The 19,992-nt window shown below is 38.0% G+C and overlaps 1 protein-coding gene across 2 annotated transcripts in view; it reads right to left on the minus strand.

Annotated features, from left to right (window-relative positions):
- Positions 1 to 13,140: 13,140 nt before the first annotated feature.
- Positions 13,141 to 19,992, minus strand: part of LOC126188845 (rRNA methyltransferase 3, mitochondrial) — a 62,881-nt gene continuing 56,029 nt past the window's right edge. For both annotated transcript variants that reach the window (XM_049930480.1, XM_049930469.1), the window contains exon 4: positions 13,141 to 13,861. In XM_049930480.1, the coding sequence (XP_049786437.1) occupies positions 13,482 to 13,861 (380 nt within the window). In that variant the 3' untranslated portion in view covers positions 13,141 to 13,481. The remainder of the gene's footprint in view (positions 13,862 to 19,992) is intronic.

Below are 19,992 nucleotides of genomic sequence, written 5' to 3' on the forward strand. Positions count from 1 at the left end.
AGACTGTTGCCCCTGCAACTACTGAAAAGGTTGGTGCCCCTCTTCAGGATCCACACCTTTGTTTGGCCCCTCAACAGATATCCCTCTGTTATGGTTGCACCACCACACCATTTACGATTGAAGATGTGATATATTTTCTTCTAAATACATCAACAATTCACTATATCGGTTGTGGATGGTGATGGTGATTTATTTGGGTATAACACACTTCCACTGATTGTAAGCCTGCTGTGGCTTGAAAATTAGTTGATGTTACAACAAGTAAATAAAATAAAAAATTTATAAAAAAGTGACTGGTTGAATGTTAAACTGAAATTATTTATACTAATTTGACATGTTCAGTCCACATAAACAATCTCAAGTATTCATCATGCTTCCATTGCACCATTTTTCTATTGGTGATAAAATAGTTCTTTGAAAGTCAGCGTATCTCCAGGACGGAGTGGCGACCCCGAAGGTCGGCTTCAACCAGTTTTTCCATTCATCTGTAAAGTATTCATGTTAGTATTTTGCAGCTGTGGCTTATTAAACTGATAGTTCAGTAATTTTCACGTCTGTCAACACCTGCTTTCTTTGTGATTGGAATTATTATATCCTTCTTCAGGTCTGACGGTATTTTGCCTGTTTCATACATCTTGCTCACCAGATGGTAGAGTCTTGTCAGGGCTGGCTCTCCCAAGGTTTTCAGTAGTTCTAATGGAATGTTGTCTACTCCCGGGGCCTTGTTTCAACTTAGGTCTTTCAGTGCTCTGTCAAACTCTTCTCGTAGTATCATATCTCCCATTTTATCTTCATCTACCTCACCTTCCATTTCCATAATATTGTTCTCAAGAACATCGCCCTTGTATAGACCCTCTATATACTCCTTCCACTTTTCTGCTTTCCCTTCTTTGCTCAGAACCGGGTTTCCATCTGAGCTCTTGATATTCATTCAAGTGATTCTTTTTTCTTCAAAGGTCTCTTTAGTTTTCCTATAGGCAGAATCTATCTTACCCCTAGTGATATATGCCTCTAGATCCTTACATTTGTCCTCTAACCATCCCTGCTTAGCCATTTTGCACTTCCTGTCGATCTCATTTTTGAGACATTCGTATTCCTTTTTGCCTGCTTCATTTCCTGCATTTTTGCATTTTCTTCTTTCATCAATTAAATTCAATATCTCTTCTGTTACCCAATGATTTCTAATAGCCCTCGTCTTTTTACCTGTTTGATCCTCTGCTGCTTTCACTATTTCATTTCTCAAAGCTACCCATTCTTCTTCTACTGTATTTCTTTCCCCCATTCTTGTCAATCGTTCCCTAATGCTCTCCCTGAAACTCTTTACAACCTATGGTTCTTTCAATTTATCCAGGTCCCATCTCCTTAAATTCCCACCTTCTTGCAGTTTCTTCAGTTTTAATCTACAGTTCATAACCAATAGATTGTGGTCAGAGTCCACACCTGCCCCTGGAAATGTCTTACAATTTCAAACCTGGCTCCTAAATCTCTGCCTTACTATTATATAATCTATGTGACACCTCCCAGTATCTCCAGGCTTCTTCCATGTATACAACCTTCTCTTATGATTCTTGAACCAAGTGTTAGCTATGATTAAGTTATGCTCTGTGCAAAATTCCACCAGGCGGCTTCCTCTTTCATTCCTTACCCCTATTCCATACTCACCTACTACGTTTCCTCCTCTTCCTTTTCCTACTATCGATTTCCAGTCACCCATGACTATTATATTTTCGTCTCCCTCCACTATCTGAATAATTTCTTTTATCTCATAATACATTTCATCAATCTCTTCGTCATCTGCAGTGCTAGTTGGCATATAAACTTGTACTACTGTCGTAGGCATGGGCTTCGTATCTATCTTGGCCACAATAATGCATTCACTATGCTGTTTGTAGTAGCTTACCCGCATTCCTATTTTTTTTATTCATTATTAAACCTACTCCTGCATTTGATTTTGCATTTATAACCCGGTATTCACCTGACCAGAAGTCTTGTTCCTCCTGCCACCAAACTTCACTAATTCCCACTATATCTAACTTTAACCTATCCATTTCCCTTTTTAAATTCTCTAATCCACCTGCCTGATTAAGGGATCTGACATTCCACGCTCTGATCCGTAAAACGCCAGTTTTGTTTTTCCTGATAACGACGTCCTCTTGAGTAGTCTCCGCCTGGTGATCTGAATGGAGGACAATTTTACCTCCGGAATATTTTACCCAAGAGGACGTCATCATCATTTATCCATACAGTAAAGTTGCATGCCCTCGGGAAAAATTACAGCCGTAGTTTCCCCTTGCTTTCAGCCGTTCGCAGTACCAGCACAGCAAGGCCGTTTTGGTTAGTGTTACAAGGCCAGATCAGTCAATCATCCAGACTGTTGCCCCTGCAACTACTGAAAAGGCTGCTGCCCCTCTTCAGAAACCACAAGTTTGTCTGGCCTCTCAACAGATACCGCTCCATTGTGGTCGCATATACGGTGCGGTTGTCTGTATCGCTGAGGCACGCAAGCCTCCCCACCAACGGCAAGGTCCTTGGTTCACGTGGAGGGGGGGGGGGGGGGGGGGGGGGGAGCGCCAAGGGGGGGGGGGGGGGCAAGGGGAGGGGGGGTGTTTGCTGCTTTCCATAATGCACGCAAATTGAATGATGGGCAGAGAGTGGTCCTCACAGTTTTTCCATACAGATGCTAATCATTCTCACTATTGGCCATTGTGTTCTGGCGTGTGACAAACATGAGTTGGAAAATTGCTCGACAGCTTATACTTTAAAGACTTTTCTGGCACATCGACCGCTGTTACTCTGGTTGCCGTCTCCACTGTGGTACTTGGGGACCGCCGACCTTCGGTCAGGTTTGCCAAGTTTTTCTAAATCAAAGATGGGATTTTTTTCGAACATGATACTTTCAAAATGAATAAAATTTGAATTTTTAATGTGGGTCTTTAAAGCAAGCCCTGCACCACATCAGTGCCACTGTGCAGGATGAACAAGCCACAGCAGCTTCTGCAAGCCAATGTCGGAGATCAAACTGATTAAATAATGTTCACAATCGAAACTGAAACTGTCATATTTATTGACATTTTTAATAAAGATCATAACTGAAACAATTATGTATTCTTATCACGAAGAATGGAAACACTTGAGAGAGAAGTACAGCTCACAGTAACAAAACAGACAATTATGGCTACCTCACACAGTACTATCAGCTATGTAGGTAAAGTTGGCTGCAGCCAAAAAAAAAAAAAAAAAAAAAAGAGACTGTCAACTGAAGCCTATTGTCTTCTATTGATTGAGGATGTTTTTGTCCTAAATTGGCATTATTTGGTCGTGATCACACAGCGATTCAGCTCTAGGGAGCTGACCAGCGAATGAAGTATTGAGTTTCTGAATGGCTGTTGAGTGCAAGTTTTTTACGACTAAGAACCATATTTTTAAGTTGTTAAATTTACAAGAGTGCCTCTTAGCTAATGAACGGACTATATTATATGAAACGTATTATCCATTCTGATGACATCAGGATTTTTATGTACTCCAACAAGGGTTTTCAACAGAAAAATTGGGACAATCCTGCCCAAATCAGGGTACCTGGCAGCCCTGCATTCAGTGGCATCAAGTCTGCTGCTGGCTTTTTGGTCATACCCCTGCTTCTTTTTGTGACTGAAAAGGTGATCTCATTTGTGCTTGGGTGTAGTGCATGAACCAATTGAAGTCCATTTCTTGTGTAAATGTGGCGAGTCAAAACATCCAGCTGCTACCCCTCAGTATTGTTTTAAAACCAAAATTACATTCTGAGAAATCACAACAAACTTGTTATACCCCACTTAACTCAACAGCAGTATTCCATGCCATTTCCCTGGGCCACAATGCACCAATTTGTAATCTATTACAAATTCCCACATGTGATTCAATTTAATTGACTTAGCATTTTTCATGCTAATTAAAATAAGAGGACTAATAAGGGTCTGTGGTTGAGTGACGACACAGGCTTATCTTCTGATGCTGCTCACTTGAAGTCCAGTCACACATACTTGACTTGTTAATATTAACCTTACATGACCTAACCTGTTTTGCAGTTATCCTTACATTATGCTCCCCATATGTGAAATCTGCTTAGTCTTTACTTCAAGGCAACAATATTGTGGGACAGGTTGCTACACCATCAAAGAAAGAATAAACTAATCTGGTAAAATCGTAATATATTGTTGTGAGCCTGCATCCTACAATATGGTTGGTGTACATGCCTTACAAAAATAATGCAAACTTACACGTGTGCTTATCAGAATTCAGAGCTTACACGAGAGAAAATCATAAGCTATTGTAAAGGCCCTTCCACGTCCAGTGGAATAATTACTAACGTAGGTATAACACACAGTCTGCCACACCATTTATGCTCTCTGTCACACAGGACTTAGAAATGAAAAATCAGTATAGTTTGTATCTGCTGGCAATAAGTCACATGACATTCTCCACGATACAAAAAAATCGAAAGCCACTTATGTGACCAAAAGGCCATCAGCGACAATCTATCAACAACACTGAAATAGTATAGAGCTAAATAATCAACTTTGTCCAACTTACCAAATACTGAGTTCTTTCACAGATGGCACACTACACAACATAGGCTTTGTACATTATACTACTTTCAGCTACATCTCCAAAGTACTTTATCAACACCAATTAAAAGCACTTCCTACATTAATGCACTTAATCAGATATTGTCAACTTAATATGAACAGAGACGATGGTAGGTGGAACTGGCACTTGACACACATCCTACCTCAGCCGGATGCATTCTCCCAAACAATGGTCTATCACTCCTAGTTTTAATTTTCTTGTGCTGCAAGTGATGTTAGCCAATCAATTTTACTAATATTTTCCCTTTGTGTAAATACATATACATAGCCATACATCACTTCCTCCCATGAAGACACTTGCATAACAATATTTGAAACAGTTTTCCATTCATTTTAACTTTTCCGCAACATAATTTTCTGATGAGCTATTTTTCCTTCCTTGAGTTGCACATCCTGGTGCAGCTCCACCTACTTGTCGCGAAGAAGTGTCTGCCCCTGCAAACTGCATCACACCTTTATCTCTTCCTTTTGTATTCTCACACCAGCCTTCCAGACTTTCCAATGAAATATTGTAAACCCTCATCACAAAAATTTGACGTTTTCATGCATTCCATCACCCCACCAAGTGACAATGGCTGCTTGAGGCCATAGCTTGCTTTTATCAGTTCAAATTTTAGTACTCTATCACAATTCAAATATCTTGTGATCCTGAGCCCAGATCAGATGCAGTGTGCCCCACTCTCTCCTAAATAAACATCTGCACCCAAACAGTATATATTTACACCTGTATTCTTATCTTAAATAACTGCTGTAACTCCAGAGCTTTGAAATGAGTGAGGACAATGAGGGGACATATCACTGCCATGTCTTAACATCACAGTCAGGTTTGATATGAAAAGTGCAATTTCACAAGAAGAAAGAATGCATTTGGGATAATATTCATAAGTGGAATTTCAAAAAAATTACACTTATTTCTAGTCATTCAAACTGGGGAGCATGAAACTGAATCAGATAGTCCAGGATGGATGGTAGTGATACACACCAGTCCAAGAGAGTGAGGCATATCCTAGACCCTCTTACCAACGAATGATACCCAAAACAAAAGTAATTCATTTAGTAAGAAAATAACGACACAGAATAATATGTCTAATGTAAAAGGGCAGATACTATGCATTGATTACATTCTTATTGTGAATGTAGTGAGCTATATCGAAAGACAGTGTAGATTTTCAGCACAGGACGGCAATTGTAGTGACTTAGTGAAATGAAATAAATGCTCAGACACATCAACAAGTATTTCATGGGTCACCACTCCGTCTTGGAGATACGCTGACTTTCAAAGAACTATTTTATCACCAATAGAAAGATGGTGCAATGGAAGCATGATGAATACTTGAGATTGTTTATGTGGACTGAACATGTCAAATTAGTATAAATAATTTCAGTTTAACATTCAACCAGTCACTTTTTTATAAATTTTTTATTTTATTTACTTGTTGTAACATTAACTAATTTTCAAGCCACAGCAGGCTTACAATCAGTGGAAGTGTGTTATACCCAAATAAATCACCATCACCATTCACAACCGATATAGTGAATTGTTGATGTATTTAGAAGAAAATATATCATATATTCAATCGTAAATGGTGTGGAAAGTTTATTTCTAAAATCTGGTGTAAATAAGGCAACATTTTTTAGATTTACAGGAGGTATTACAGCTTTGGTGATGATGCCCAGAAGATCAACATGGGAAGTACACAGTCAAATTATTATTATTATTATTGACTTTTTTTTTCTCAGACTTAAGTCTGGTTAAAAATGGAATGTGACGCGGACCTCGGTCAAGCGTGACTTCCTTGTAACCGTATGGCATATGCTATATTGCATTTAGGAACTTTCGGGTAATTGAACATGTATCAATAATTACCGATTTTTGTAGTTGTATATATATGTTTGGATGTAGCTGTATTGCATTGATGTACTGGTGAATATTGTGAGGTATGACTCCTGTAGTTGATAGTATAATTGGGATAATGTCGACTTTATCCTGATGCCACATGTCCTTGACTTCCTCAGCCAGTTGGATGTATTTTTCAATTTTTTCTCCTGTTTTCTTCTGTATATTTGTTGTGTTGGGTATGGATATTTCAATTAGTTGTGTTAATTTCTTCTCTTTATTGGTGAGTATGATGTCAGGTTTGTTATGTGGTGTTGTTTTATCTGTCATAATCGTTCTGTTCCAGTATAATTTGTATTCATCATTCTCCAGTACATTTTGTGGTGTGTACTTGTATGTGGGAACGTGTTGTTTTATTAGTTTATGTTTTATGGCAAGTTGTTGATGTATTATTTTTGCTACATTGTCATGTCTTCTGGGGTATTCTGTATTTGCTAGTATTGTACATCCGCTTGTGATGTGATCTACTGCTTCTATTTGTTGTTTGCAAAGTCTGCATTTATCTGTTGTGGTATTGGGATCTTTAATAATATGCTTGCTGTAATATCTGGTGTTTATTGTTTGATCCTGTATTGCGATCATGAATCCTTCCGTCTCACTGTATATATTGCCGTTTCTTAGCCATGTGTTGGATGCGTCTTGATCTATGTGTGGCTGTGTTAGATGATACGGGTGCTTGCCGTGTAGTGTTTTCTTTTTCCAATTTACTTTCTTTGTATCTGTTGATGTTATGTGATCTAAAGGGTTGTAGAAGTGGTTATGAAATTGCAATGGTGTAGCTGATGTATTTATATGAGTGATTGCTTTGTGTATTTTGCTAGTTTCTGCTCGTTCTAGAAAGAATTTTCTTAAATTGTCTACCTGTCCATAATGTAGGTTTTTTATATCTATAAATCCCCTTCCACCTTCCTTTCTGCTTAATGTGAATCTTTCTGTTGCTGAATGTATGTGATGTATTCTATATTTGTGGCATTGTGATCGTGTAAGTGTATTGAGTGCTTCTAGGTCTGTGTCACTCCATTTCACTACTCCAAATGAGTAGGTCAATACTGGTATAGCATAAGTATTTATAGCTTTTGTCTTGTTTCTTGCTGTCAATTCTGTTTTCAGTATTTTTGTTAGTCTTTGTCTATATTTTTCTTTTAGTTCTTCTTTAATATTTGTATTATCTATTCCTATTTTTTGTCTGTATCCTAGGTATTTATAGGCATCTGTTTTTTCCATCGCTTCTATGCAGTCGCTGTGGTTATCCAATATGTAATCTTCTTGTTTAGTGTGTTTGCCCTTGACTATGCTATTTTTCTTACATTTGTCTGTTCCAAAAGCCATATTTATATCATTGCTGAATACTTCTGTTATCTTTAGTAATTGGTTGAGTTGTTGATTTGTTGCTGCCAGTAGTTTTAGATCATCCATGTATAGCAAATGTGTGATTTTGTGTGGGTATGTTCCAGTAATATTGTATCCATAATTTGTATTATTTAGCATGTTGGATAGTGGGTTCAGAGCAAGACAGAACCAGAAAGGACTTAATGAGTCTCCTTGGTATATTCCACACTTAATCTGTATTGGCTGTGATGTGATGTTATCTGAATTTGTTTGGATATTAAGTGTGGTTTTCCAGTTTTTCATTACTGTGTTTAGAAACTGTATCAATTTAGGATCTACTTTGTATATTTCCAAAATCTGCAGTAACCATGAGTGGGGTACACTATCAAAGGCTTTTTGGTAATCAATGTATGCGTAGTGTAGGGACCTTTGTTTAGTTTTAGCTTGATATGTCACCTCTGTATCTATTATCAGTTGCTCTTTACATCCTCGTGCTCCTTTGCAGCAGCCTTTTTGTTCTTCATTTATAATTTTGTTCTGTGTTGTATGTGTCATTAATTTCTGTGTGATGACTGAAGTTAATATTTTGTATATTGTTGGTAGGCATGTTATGGGGCGATATTTAGCTGGGTTTGCTGTGTCTGCTTGATCTTTAGGTTTCAGATAGGTTATTCCATGTGCAAGTGTATCAGGGAATGTGTATGGGTCTGCAATGTAACTGTTAAATAATTTAGTTAGATGTGAATGTGTTGAGGTGAACTTCTTTAGCCAGTAATTTGCTATTTTATCATTCCCAGGGGCTTTCCAATTATTATTATTATTATTATTATTATTATTATTATTATTATTATTATCTTCACATTTGAAAAAACAGTCAACACTGCATTTGTGATTCCCCTGTGCACTCTTTCAGTGACAAAATATAAGAGCAATGTAAATATGAGAAAAAAATATTTGCAATTAATTAATATATAATGGAGTGCAAAACTTGACCATGAAAGTAATTTTCCCACAATATGTCACTGCCAAGTAACACAGCTCAATGAAACTTGGACCATACATAGAAAGACCAGCTACAGCATATTACAAATGGTAACTGAAACAAATATGCAATGAGACGAACAGAAATGATGTATGTTCAGAGACAATAATTACACTGAAGTCACTGTGATTTATGATGGTCACTTGGACATCACAAAATGTGAGACATTGTCCTTAATAGGGTGTGTGTGCTCTGCTATGTGCTTCCAAGCTGGTCACAAGGCTGATAACAAGTCATGCTAGGGCATTTCATTTTTCCACTAGGGCAGTTGACAACTGTTTGATTGTAAATAGACTTCACAGGTCACAATTGTTTGATTGTCATTGGTACATGTGAACCTTCTGTATTCCATCTCCTCAATACTCCTCACAGGTGCTCAATTGGATTCAAGTTGGGGGAGGGGGACAGAATGAGCAAGCCAGTCCATTCACCAAATATCCTCTCGCTCCAACAATTCATCCACCTACACAGTTTAAAGCGGTCGTGCAGTTGTCAGCCATAAAAATGAAATCCGAGGCAAATAAACCCCTGACAAGGTGCACTCTGGGAAGAAGTAAATACAATAATGCTGAATTGTGAGTGCCCCATATTCAAAGATTTGGAGGCCAGTTCGCCCATGCCACATTATGCCTCCCCATACTATAACACCTTGACCACCGAAGTTTGACTACATGGAATAAACCTATCTACAAATGGGATGCTGTGACGTGGAAAATCCTAATGTTACTTATAATGTATTTCTACATTGTTTCTGTTTATCTGTCATAGTAGTCATATGTACAACCCTGCCATAGTACGAATATGTATTAACTTCTTACCATTCTCTCTTCGATTGTAATACGTTTAGCGCTTTTTCGTCATGCTCCTGATAACTGTCAATTTCTGTGATTCTATGAGCTTCCATAGTTTGCCATTCCACTTGCAGCTCATTTACTAAAATTATTAAAATAATGTTTCCCATTACATATGTTTCAGGACAATACAATTATCATCATGATTTAATTATCTATTATACATGGCACATTACAATGTTTGTTACTGAACAAGACAAATTACTCATGTAATTCTTTAATGGTAGAATAATTGTCAAACACATGCCTCTAATATGAAATACATTTTTGCAAGTAGGTTTCTCACAAACCAATTGTTCGGCTTGGTGGATTATGGAGAACTCCCTTAAACATTCCAAAAAGTAGGTGACATGATCAAGCCATCAAATTGCCAGTAGACATTTTTATGAAATTTGTAATAATTATTAGAAAGAACAAATTCCAGGAAACAATTTAATTCTCTAGTTTCTGTGGAGAACATGTTTTTTATCTTTGCCCAGATGATCATTCATTATTACCGTAGCTGCGACCAACAGCTGCTCTTGCATATCAGTAGTTTTGTTGTGATGAGTGATGGTGACTATGTAAGCTACTGTACATGCAACAACATCACCCAACCCTCATGTGTCCGCCTGTTCAGGTGAGCATAGCTCATGACGTGTACACTGCTCTCCCCCTTCCAAACCATCCCAACACAAGATGTGTCGTCAGCATGCACAGCATTGCTGCCGAGCATTGTATACAGAGGGGAAGCTTGCATCTATGCATCATGCTACTGAAGTATCAATACATTATACAAAGTGTACATTACACAACAAATAGTGTGGAAGTATGGAATAAACACATTGAAGATTTTATGCGCATTGTATTCATTGTTTTGGATTACATCACATGGCATGTATCAAATAAAAGCATTTTCACAGATACGGTAAAGATCAAAAGTCTGAGTAAACAGCTTTTTCAAACAGTAAATATTTTTCCCTAATTCACATAATATTCTTCAAGTCAGTATCTTGTGCTACACGCTCTTTAAAGCAGCCTCTATTCTTCCTCAGGGTTCAAGCTATCGCCATACCAAATTTCATCGAATCGGTTCAGCAGGTTAGTGATGAAAATGTAACAGAAAGAGCTACTTTCCCATTTATAATATTAGTATTGATAAAACTTTCAATTATGATATCTTTTCTTCCATGATTTGATTTGATGAGATAAAGCCTACTATGGTGTCCCAAGCTATACTCTAGTTACCTGCAAAAAACCCCGTGAAAATTCATCAAGAAGTTTTGGAGAAAGCATATTCAAACAGGCACAACAGTTTTACAGGTTTATTATTAGTATAGATTTGTAGTGATTGGTTCATAGAATTATTAGTGTAAAGATTTAAAAAGTCAAAACTCCTACAGACGCTTGCCTACTTCCATTTGGAACATGAAAGTATGAAATTGTCAATGGATGTAATGGCGTTCTTGATAATCTGACTCCTCTCCAGGCACAAAAGCCCTGCAGAACTGTCTGAAGCAGTGTTGTTTACAATTGGTCTTATTTGTGGACTTTGCATCATAAACTGCTACATGGTGCTTGAAGATTTGTGTTAACTATGTTTCCCATACTGTGGAAGGTTAACGGCTGCCCCCCCCCCCACCCCCCCCCCCCCAAAAAAAAGATCTTTGAAAGTCCAATATAGGGTCTTCCTCACCTGACTAATGTTATACTGCTCACACCTGTCTTTTGTTGATATGTTCCCACACTGAAATCATGCCATCATTCACTCTGCCTGCCTTTATTACAAGATCACTACTCAACAGACAGGATAAGTGCTGAACAATACACACACACACACACACACACACACACACACACACACACACACACACACCACTGTTTTCTAACAGTATAGCTACCTAACTGCAATGAGTAATGATACTGGATGGGCTGAGTTGTGGAGAAATCAAAGGTGCATGAGGTAATGAGGCAGAGGAAGAGCAGATGGAGAGGGTTAAGAAAGATAGCCACTATAGAACATTTAGGCGTGTAAAAGCCAATTTTGCCTGGCATCATTGCAAAGAGGCAAGGGAAAGGGGCAAGACCTGCTATGTGAATGCCAAGAAAAAGGTACAGGAGGAAGACATGGAACATACAGTAAGAGAAATGTATAGGGAAGACACGAGTAAAGAGGACCAGCCATCAACATGTATTAAACATCATGCAGCAGATGCAGTAAAGATCATACACAATGTGGGTGTTTCCACAGGTGGCCCTGCCTTTGATTGGTATAAAATGTCAGTGACAGGAGTGGAATGGTGACTAGATATGAGACAGGTCTCCTACCTGTACCAAGTGAGATATCACAGTGGTAAAACAATACACTTGCATTCATGAGGAATGGAGTTTAAATCCTTACTGTGCCCATCCCAGTTAGATTTTCTGAAAATTCCCTATTCCCTAAATCTTAAAACTGCTCTGATGGTTGTTTTGAAACTAAAGTGGCTGAATTCCTCCCCGTCCCCTTTTTTTCAAAATCCTTTCTCAGTTCCAGCTTGGGCTCCACCTCTAATGACTATCTCATTGAAGTTATTTTCAACTCTAATCTTCCTTCTTTGGACCAGATCTTTCAGAAAGAAATGATCAATAATGTGGAGGGGGCTAGTAGTTTTTTAAGAGCATAGTGACACACCTATTTTATGTAGTTTGCATGTGCAGAAGAATATGACTAGAGGGGTGGGATGAATGGTAGGGAGGATATTTTTAATTTCAGTGAATGAGAAGAGTTAGTCTATACCATGGCCGAGAACATACAATAGTTACCCAGTCCTGGCTGATACTGTGAAACACTCACATTCAAAGATTCATTATTATAACCATACCTTCATCGTATCTGCACTACAAAGGCATACCACTAACTCACAATTTATTTTATATCCACACAGACCAATCAGGTACTTCCAATATTATTGCTTTGTAACAAGTATATCCTAAATGGTCAACTTTTTCATTCACATGCAAGACATGTCGAAATCAGTTTGTTCCTTTTTTTATGAGACACCTTGACACACTCATTGCTTCAACCTGCTAGAGTCTCATGAAACAATCAGCAATATTTCCATGAAAGTCCACAATGAATTGCCCACTGAAGCAGAGCTGAATAGTAATTATGACTTCAGTTTTAACCAAAGTTTTGGGAGAGAGATTAAATACTCCACCAGAGCAAACAGAAACACAAAAAAGTCCCTTTACCCTATCTTGTTCAACAATATCACCCAAACGTATTGGCAATTTTATTTACAGTGGTACACATATACCACACTTTTTCAAAAACATTCCAAACAGCACAAATAAAGGTTGTTCTACTCTCCAATTTATTTCAGTGTTTGGAAGTCATTTCAGGTAAGAGAAAACAATCACTGAATAATTCCGATATTTTCATGATGAAACAGGATCAATGTTGTTTATTTTCTCTGCGTTACATCAGTAGTTACAACTACGCTTTCCTGCAGCACGAAGACAAGAAATAACACAAAAAGGCTTGCACAAAAAAAATCACATAACTCTGCTACCCAGATCTGAAAACTGCATGCTACTATTTTTAATTGCATTGACACAATTAATAGCTAATCCAAAGTAAATAAAATAAAAATTGGAGTGTGACAAAAACATGATTCTAAAAACTATCTACAGTTGTTTAACAACTCAAAATCAGTAACTACCATATCACCTCTCTTCCTCAATTCATTATGTAACTCAAATAGTGTCCACAATATCTAAGTACCAGCAGTCAAATGCCGTCTTGCTTCAAACACAATAATAGCAAATGCAACAGCCGTGTTGAGACTATCAACGCCAGCACTTATTGGAACATGGAGACGAGCAGAAGCCAGCGCCAGGGCAGATGAGCTGAGCCCATGGGTTTCACCACCCACTATCAGAGCTATGTGTGAAGCCAAGTGAAATTCAGCCTTGTTGTAATAGAGCAATGGTGTCACATGACTTTGTAGTTGAGAACTGTCTGCCGCAAATGTAACACAACCATCTGGTAGGTGCTCAGGAACAACTTCCCATGAAAGATCTTCTATTAACTGCAAGCGACCATGTGCACCTGCTGCAGTACGTAACACTTTGCTGTCCCACAGATCTACACAACCTGTAACATTCTGGATGTTAACTGCATTGTACAAACATGTGGCACAGTGGATAGAGAAAAGATATTAGACAAAAATTAAATGATGTGAAGGTGGCAAACCACTTTACTAAAGTTAAAAATATCTAATTAACAACATATAAAACACTGTTTTCAAAATTCTTAATACCGAAGAACCTACTGCTAGTGATACAGGTGTTCTTTGAAATACACATCAGGCAGAGAAATATTACATTTCATTAATACCACTGTAGGCCAAATGTAATTTATACAAAATGAACTTTTCTAAATACACACAAGATTTCTATGCCACAGTTCCACTATTACAAAGAAACCTTCTGTACGAAGTACATGGCCACCCATCACAGTTAAGTCATGGAAAGACATACATATGGTATAGGACATGATAATTCCTTTTACAATGACTTTCAAATATTTTCTACTACTGTTTTCCTGAATTTTTTTTCTGATCTATATTGTTGGAATCATCAGTTTCAAGACAGATTCGGTATAGCTCTCCACTTTAGTCTACCTTGTGCAAATCTTCTCGTAGCTGCATAAATACTGCAGTCTGTTTCCATTTGAACCTGCTTATCGTTATGAAGCCTTTGTCTCCCTCTACAATTTTTACCCCTCCATTACAAAATTAAATAGCCTTGATGCCTTGGGCTGTACCCTTTCAACCTAACCTTTTTTTTTTTCTAGGCATATGGTGACACAAAGTTCTTTTCTCCCCAAACTGATTCATTACCTCTGTGTTAGTTACCCATTCGATATTCAGCATTCTTTGTAACACCACCTATTAAGAGCCTCTACTCTCTTTGCTATAGACTGTATACCATCCACGTTTCACTTCCATAAAAGGCACGCTACACACAAATACTTAGTAAAAGCTTCCTAACACCTAAATTTATATTCAACTAGTGACCCATCTCCTATTCCCACAGGTAGCACTTACAAGGGAACCTCCCCATCACACTCCCCTCAGATTTAGTTATAAGTTGGCACAGTGGATAGGCCTTGAAAAACTGAACACAGATCAGTCGAGAAAACAGGAAGAAGTTGTGTGGAACTATGAAAAAATAAGCAAAATATACAAACTGCGTAGTCCATGTGCAAGATAGTCAACAGCAAGGATAATACGAAGTTAGGAATGCCGTGGTCCCATGGTTAGCGTGAGCAGCTACGGAAGGAGAGGTCCTACGTTCAAGTCTACCCTCGAGTGAAAACTTTGACTTTTTATTTTCAGTTTAGGTGACAAACTCATGTTTTCATCACTTATTTGGGAGTGATCATCACATCCACAAGAAAACCTAAATCGGGCAAGGTAGAAGAATCTTTTTACCCATTCGCCAAGTGTACAAGTTAGGTGGGTCGACAACATATTCCTGTCATGTGACGCACATGCCGTCACCAGTGTCATATAGAATATATCAGACGTATTTTCCTGTGGAGGAATCGGTTGACCTATGACCTTGCAATCAAATGTTTTCGGTTCCCATTGGAGAGGCACGTCCTTTGGTCTACTAATCGCACGGTTTTGCGGTGCGGTCGCAAAACACAGACACTAAACTTATTACAGTGAACAGTAAACTTATTACAGTGAACAGAGACGTCAATGAACGAACGGACAGATCATAACTATGCGAAAATAAAGAAAGTAAAATTTTCACTCGAGGGAAGACTTGAACCGAGAATCTCTCATTCCGCAGCTGCTCACACTAACCACGAGACCACGGCACTCTTGCATTTGCATTATCCTTGATGTTGCCTATCTTGCACGTGGACTACTCAGTTTGTATATTTTGCTTATTTTTTCATAGTTTCACACAACTTCTTCCTGTTATCTCGATTGATATGTGTTCAGTTTTTGAAGGCCTATCCACTGTGCAACTTATAACTAAATCTGAGGGGGGGTGGGATGGGGAGGTTCCCTTGTTAGTATCTACAGCCAGATGACTTGTCTGGTGTTGCAATAATTTTGTTTAAGGGGCACTACATAGAGTTATAATTAAAAATCGGAGAACAATGATAGGTAACCAAATATCACCACTTTCATATAAATTAAATGATTTAAGCACAGATGCCACTTGCTGGTATACTGCAGCACTTGACAGTGTGAGCAGACAGCCCGACTGCTTCCCACAATTGCAGATTATCGGTACACTCACAACAGCATGTGCTACCAATATATTCTGAAACACCATGCATAAAAACGGGATTCTTCCAAAGCTCATACCTCAGTTTCTATTGATGATAGAAAATAAGGGTCAAGTGTTTTGGATAGCCATTGAGCTAGGGACCATCCGTATACCATACAAAAGGATCATCTTACTATAACTATCCTACAGTATATGGTTAAGTTTTGAATATTACACACCTCCTCCAGATCAGGCAAATAGAGAAAACTGATTGGTTCTTTTTTGCATTAGATGTGGTCTACCATATGCCTTAAGAGTCACCATTTCCTCTATGGGCAGTTCCTGAGAAAAACTGAAATAAGCATTTCCACCATTTCTTCGCCATAAGCAGCATATATCTAAATAACTAACTGCAGCAAACTGCTCAAATTTAAATGATACATTCTCTAGGATTTCTCTAGAAGTGCCATCTTCTCATTTTCAAAAAGTCTTATTGGTTATCGAGAAACAGCCCTAAAACATGGTTTCTGGGTAACAAAACCAAGCCGCGGATTCCAAGACGGCTTAGCACAGAAAATGGCTGTAATTTTCACCATTTATTCCTAAGATGCTGATCTCGATCAATCTTGAAATTTTTTTTAATTATTCAGTTTCAAAATACAGAGGTTCAAAGTTACCCTACTTGTACATGTAAAATAAACATGTAAAACCTGATGTCAGGCAAACACAATGCAAAAATTTTTTGCACATAAAATCTGGATAGAGGTGTACAATTATTTTTGAATTATTTCATTTTCACATAAGTATACTATCAAAATTTTACCGAATCATAAATTTCTTTTCATATGAGTGACATGCTCTGCTGTAGCAGTAGGAAGAAGGGAACCAGTGGGAAAATGCTCCTATCGGAGCCCAAATAAGGTGAATATGCTCCTACTTAAAAGACTCGGACTGAAAAGTGGAACCCAGCTGCTTCATTCTACCCTCCTCAGCACCTTTAAAAATTTACCCTAAGTTTTGGTATGCAAAAATATTTACAGTTTTTTATGCTGAGAGAGAACGAGGCAGTAGCAATGACAAAGGGGGTGAAAAGTAACAATACTACAAGAGGATAGACGATGGTTGTGTTATAGAAAGCGTGCAGGGGACAATGGCAGAGTGAGAGAAAGAGAGGGACACAGCAGCAGGGTGAAGAAGAAGTGGAAGAGCCAGTGATAATGACAGACAGTCTTATAACAATGAGGAAGAGAGAGAAAGTCATAGTGAGAAGAGACACCAGCATTGTGAAGGAATAAATGAGATAGCAGAAGTAAGAGAGAGGAAGGCAGGGACAGTGATAGTGAGAGGAGACAGTAGTGGCAGGATGGAACAAAGGAGACTGTGGCTGTGAGACAGGAGAAAGTGACAGAGAGAAACAAAGAGATAACGACAATGGGTTGGGCTGAATGAGTGAGTGAGAGTGGGCAAGTGGGGATGGATGAGTATGAGCAACTTGCAGCAATGGACTAGTGGGTGAGAGCAAGTTACAGTTAGGGGAGATTGTGGGAATGAGAGGTGAGTTGCATGATAAAAAGAGCCAACTTCTTGCGAAAGTTTTAAAGGTGCTGAAGAAGGTAGAATGGGACAGCTGCTGCACCACTTTTCAATTTGAGTATTTTACACACGAGCACCACTTTCTTTTGCACTCCAATAGGGGCATTTTCAGCTGGTTTAATTCATTTAATACCCAACATATGTTATACACAGGTCACATTGTGAAATTTGATGTACTATGTTGTGCCCACAAAAAAGTAAGGGGAATGAATAAAAAGAATGGGAAGAAGTGCATGAGCAATGGTATAGCATATTCCAATCCTGAACAGGTGCAACATATAAGGAACAAACCATATGTCTGAGCTAATTTCCAATTTTGTTCTTTGTTATGGTGTTACCCTAATTTTTAACATTTACAAACAACCAAATATAGAGTGCATTCCATATTTTCACATCACATTGCATGCTTTCCAAACGTTACATAGCTTAACGAACATGCAAGCAGGTATGCAACAGTTTTGGTCAAATTATAAGTTCATCACAGGCTTTGCAATCAAAAGTGATACAGACCTACAAGTATCTGTTTCAAGTGACATATTCATACCTTCCATGACAAGTAATATACAGTACACTATTTACGTTATAACTGATAAACAGTATTTATATTAAAGAGGGAATATAGATAAAATGTACTGTTCATGTTCACCTAAAAGAACATACTGAAGGCAGAATAATTGTTTCTGTGGAAAATAAATTAGGCCAAGTGATTCCACACACACACACACACACACACACACACACACACACACACACACACACACACATGGGTTCGTCCCGTGCTATATACTGCAAAATGTGAACCCGAATACTCATGATGGGAAGGTTAAAACAGGTGGTAAGGAAGAAGAGGGTTGGCATTCTATAAGTATTTTAAAAAACATAAAAGACAGTTTCTATAGCAACAATGTTATGAAAAGGATAGATTGTCCCTAATCACATAGAGATGCAGGCAGACACAGTCAAAAGACTGCTAAACATTTAAACTCAGATTTGGAGTCTGGTCACAGTGGTCATGTTGTGTTTGTGTGTGGGGGGAGGGGGGGGGGGGGCGCACACGCACCTGTGTGCATGTTTGCTTTCTATTTCCAAAGAAATAGTTTAAAAGTCTTGACTGTACCTGTGCGCAACTCTGCCTCTTCTGTTTGAAAAGTAGCAATTTCTTGTTTCATAATATTGTTGTTATTCCAGACGGGACTTTCCACAGTGAAGATTCGAAAGCAAGGGAGACATTTAACTCATGCGTGTGTGTTTGCTTTCTATTTCCAAAGAACACCTTTTGGCCAAAAGCTTACATGTTTAGTAGTCTTGACTGTACCTGTGCGCAACTCTGCCTCTTCTGTTTGAAAAGTAGCAATTTCTTGTTTCGTAATATTGTTGTTATTCCAGACTGGACTTTCCACAGTTAAGATTCGAAAGCAAGGGAGACACATAGCTCATGATATCAACCATTAAGTCCACTATTCAATCCATAAAACAAATATTACTTAAGTTTGTCTTCTGTTCTACCACCCACTGCCTTCACAGTATGTTCTATATATTAAAAAATGATGCATGCCTTACATTACATTAAAATTGTTAACAAGCATAACAGCATGCTTGCGATACTCTGGGGTGATATACAGTTTCACAAAGACATATTTAATGATATTATAATATAAGGGATCATGTGTGTGCATTAATTTTCTTTGTAAAATAATTACAGGTTAGTCTACTTTTGATCTGCAGTACCACACCAAAACTTCCTCTGACACAAGTACTGAATAAGTGTCAGGTTTTCTCCAAGTTAAATCTTTTTAAATAAAGAAGCCATTTTCATATGACAACCTAAAGTATCCTGCCATCCAATAAAGTTTATAGATATAGGAATACATATTTGAAGGTACATGTACATCATCTCATAGTCTGCTTAAACATTTGATATGTATCCTGAGGCTCCAATATTATGCTAAATGACAGTCATCATCACTTTGAACAAAAAATTCACATGGCAATAGCATTTGAAGGTTATGTATACAACAATGTACTGGCTACTTATAACTGTTTTGCTCGGTGGTGTGCAAAAGAATCTACGTACGGGAATAATGCAGCTGACCACTTATTTATGTCTGATAATCTGTATAGAAGACAGTGTAATGTTGCAATACTCCTGTTATATGACTCTTATATTTGCCTTTTGTAGCATAAGAGGGGAAGTAATAATAATATGGCACTTAATCTCATTTGTGCTTGGTAACCCTTAGTCAAATTAAACAAATTAAAGACCGATTACATCTGATGAATGATACAGTGTAGATACCAACTGGTTTTTCTGTATTGACCCATACATTTCTATAGCTTTTACTTCTGCCATAGATGCCTGGTATGCACATCAAGCATTTGAAAAATGGCGTGAATGCTGAC

This window comes from Schistocerca cancellata, chromosome 1 (genome assembly GCF_023864275.1).
Source record: "Schistocerca cancellata isolate TAMUIC-IGC-003103 chromosome 1, iqSchCanc2.1, whole genome shotgun sequence".
Lineage (NCBI taxonomy): Eukaryota > Metazoa > Arthropoda > Insecta > Orthoptera > Acrididae > Schistocerca > Schistocerca cancellata.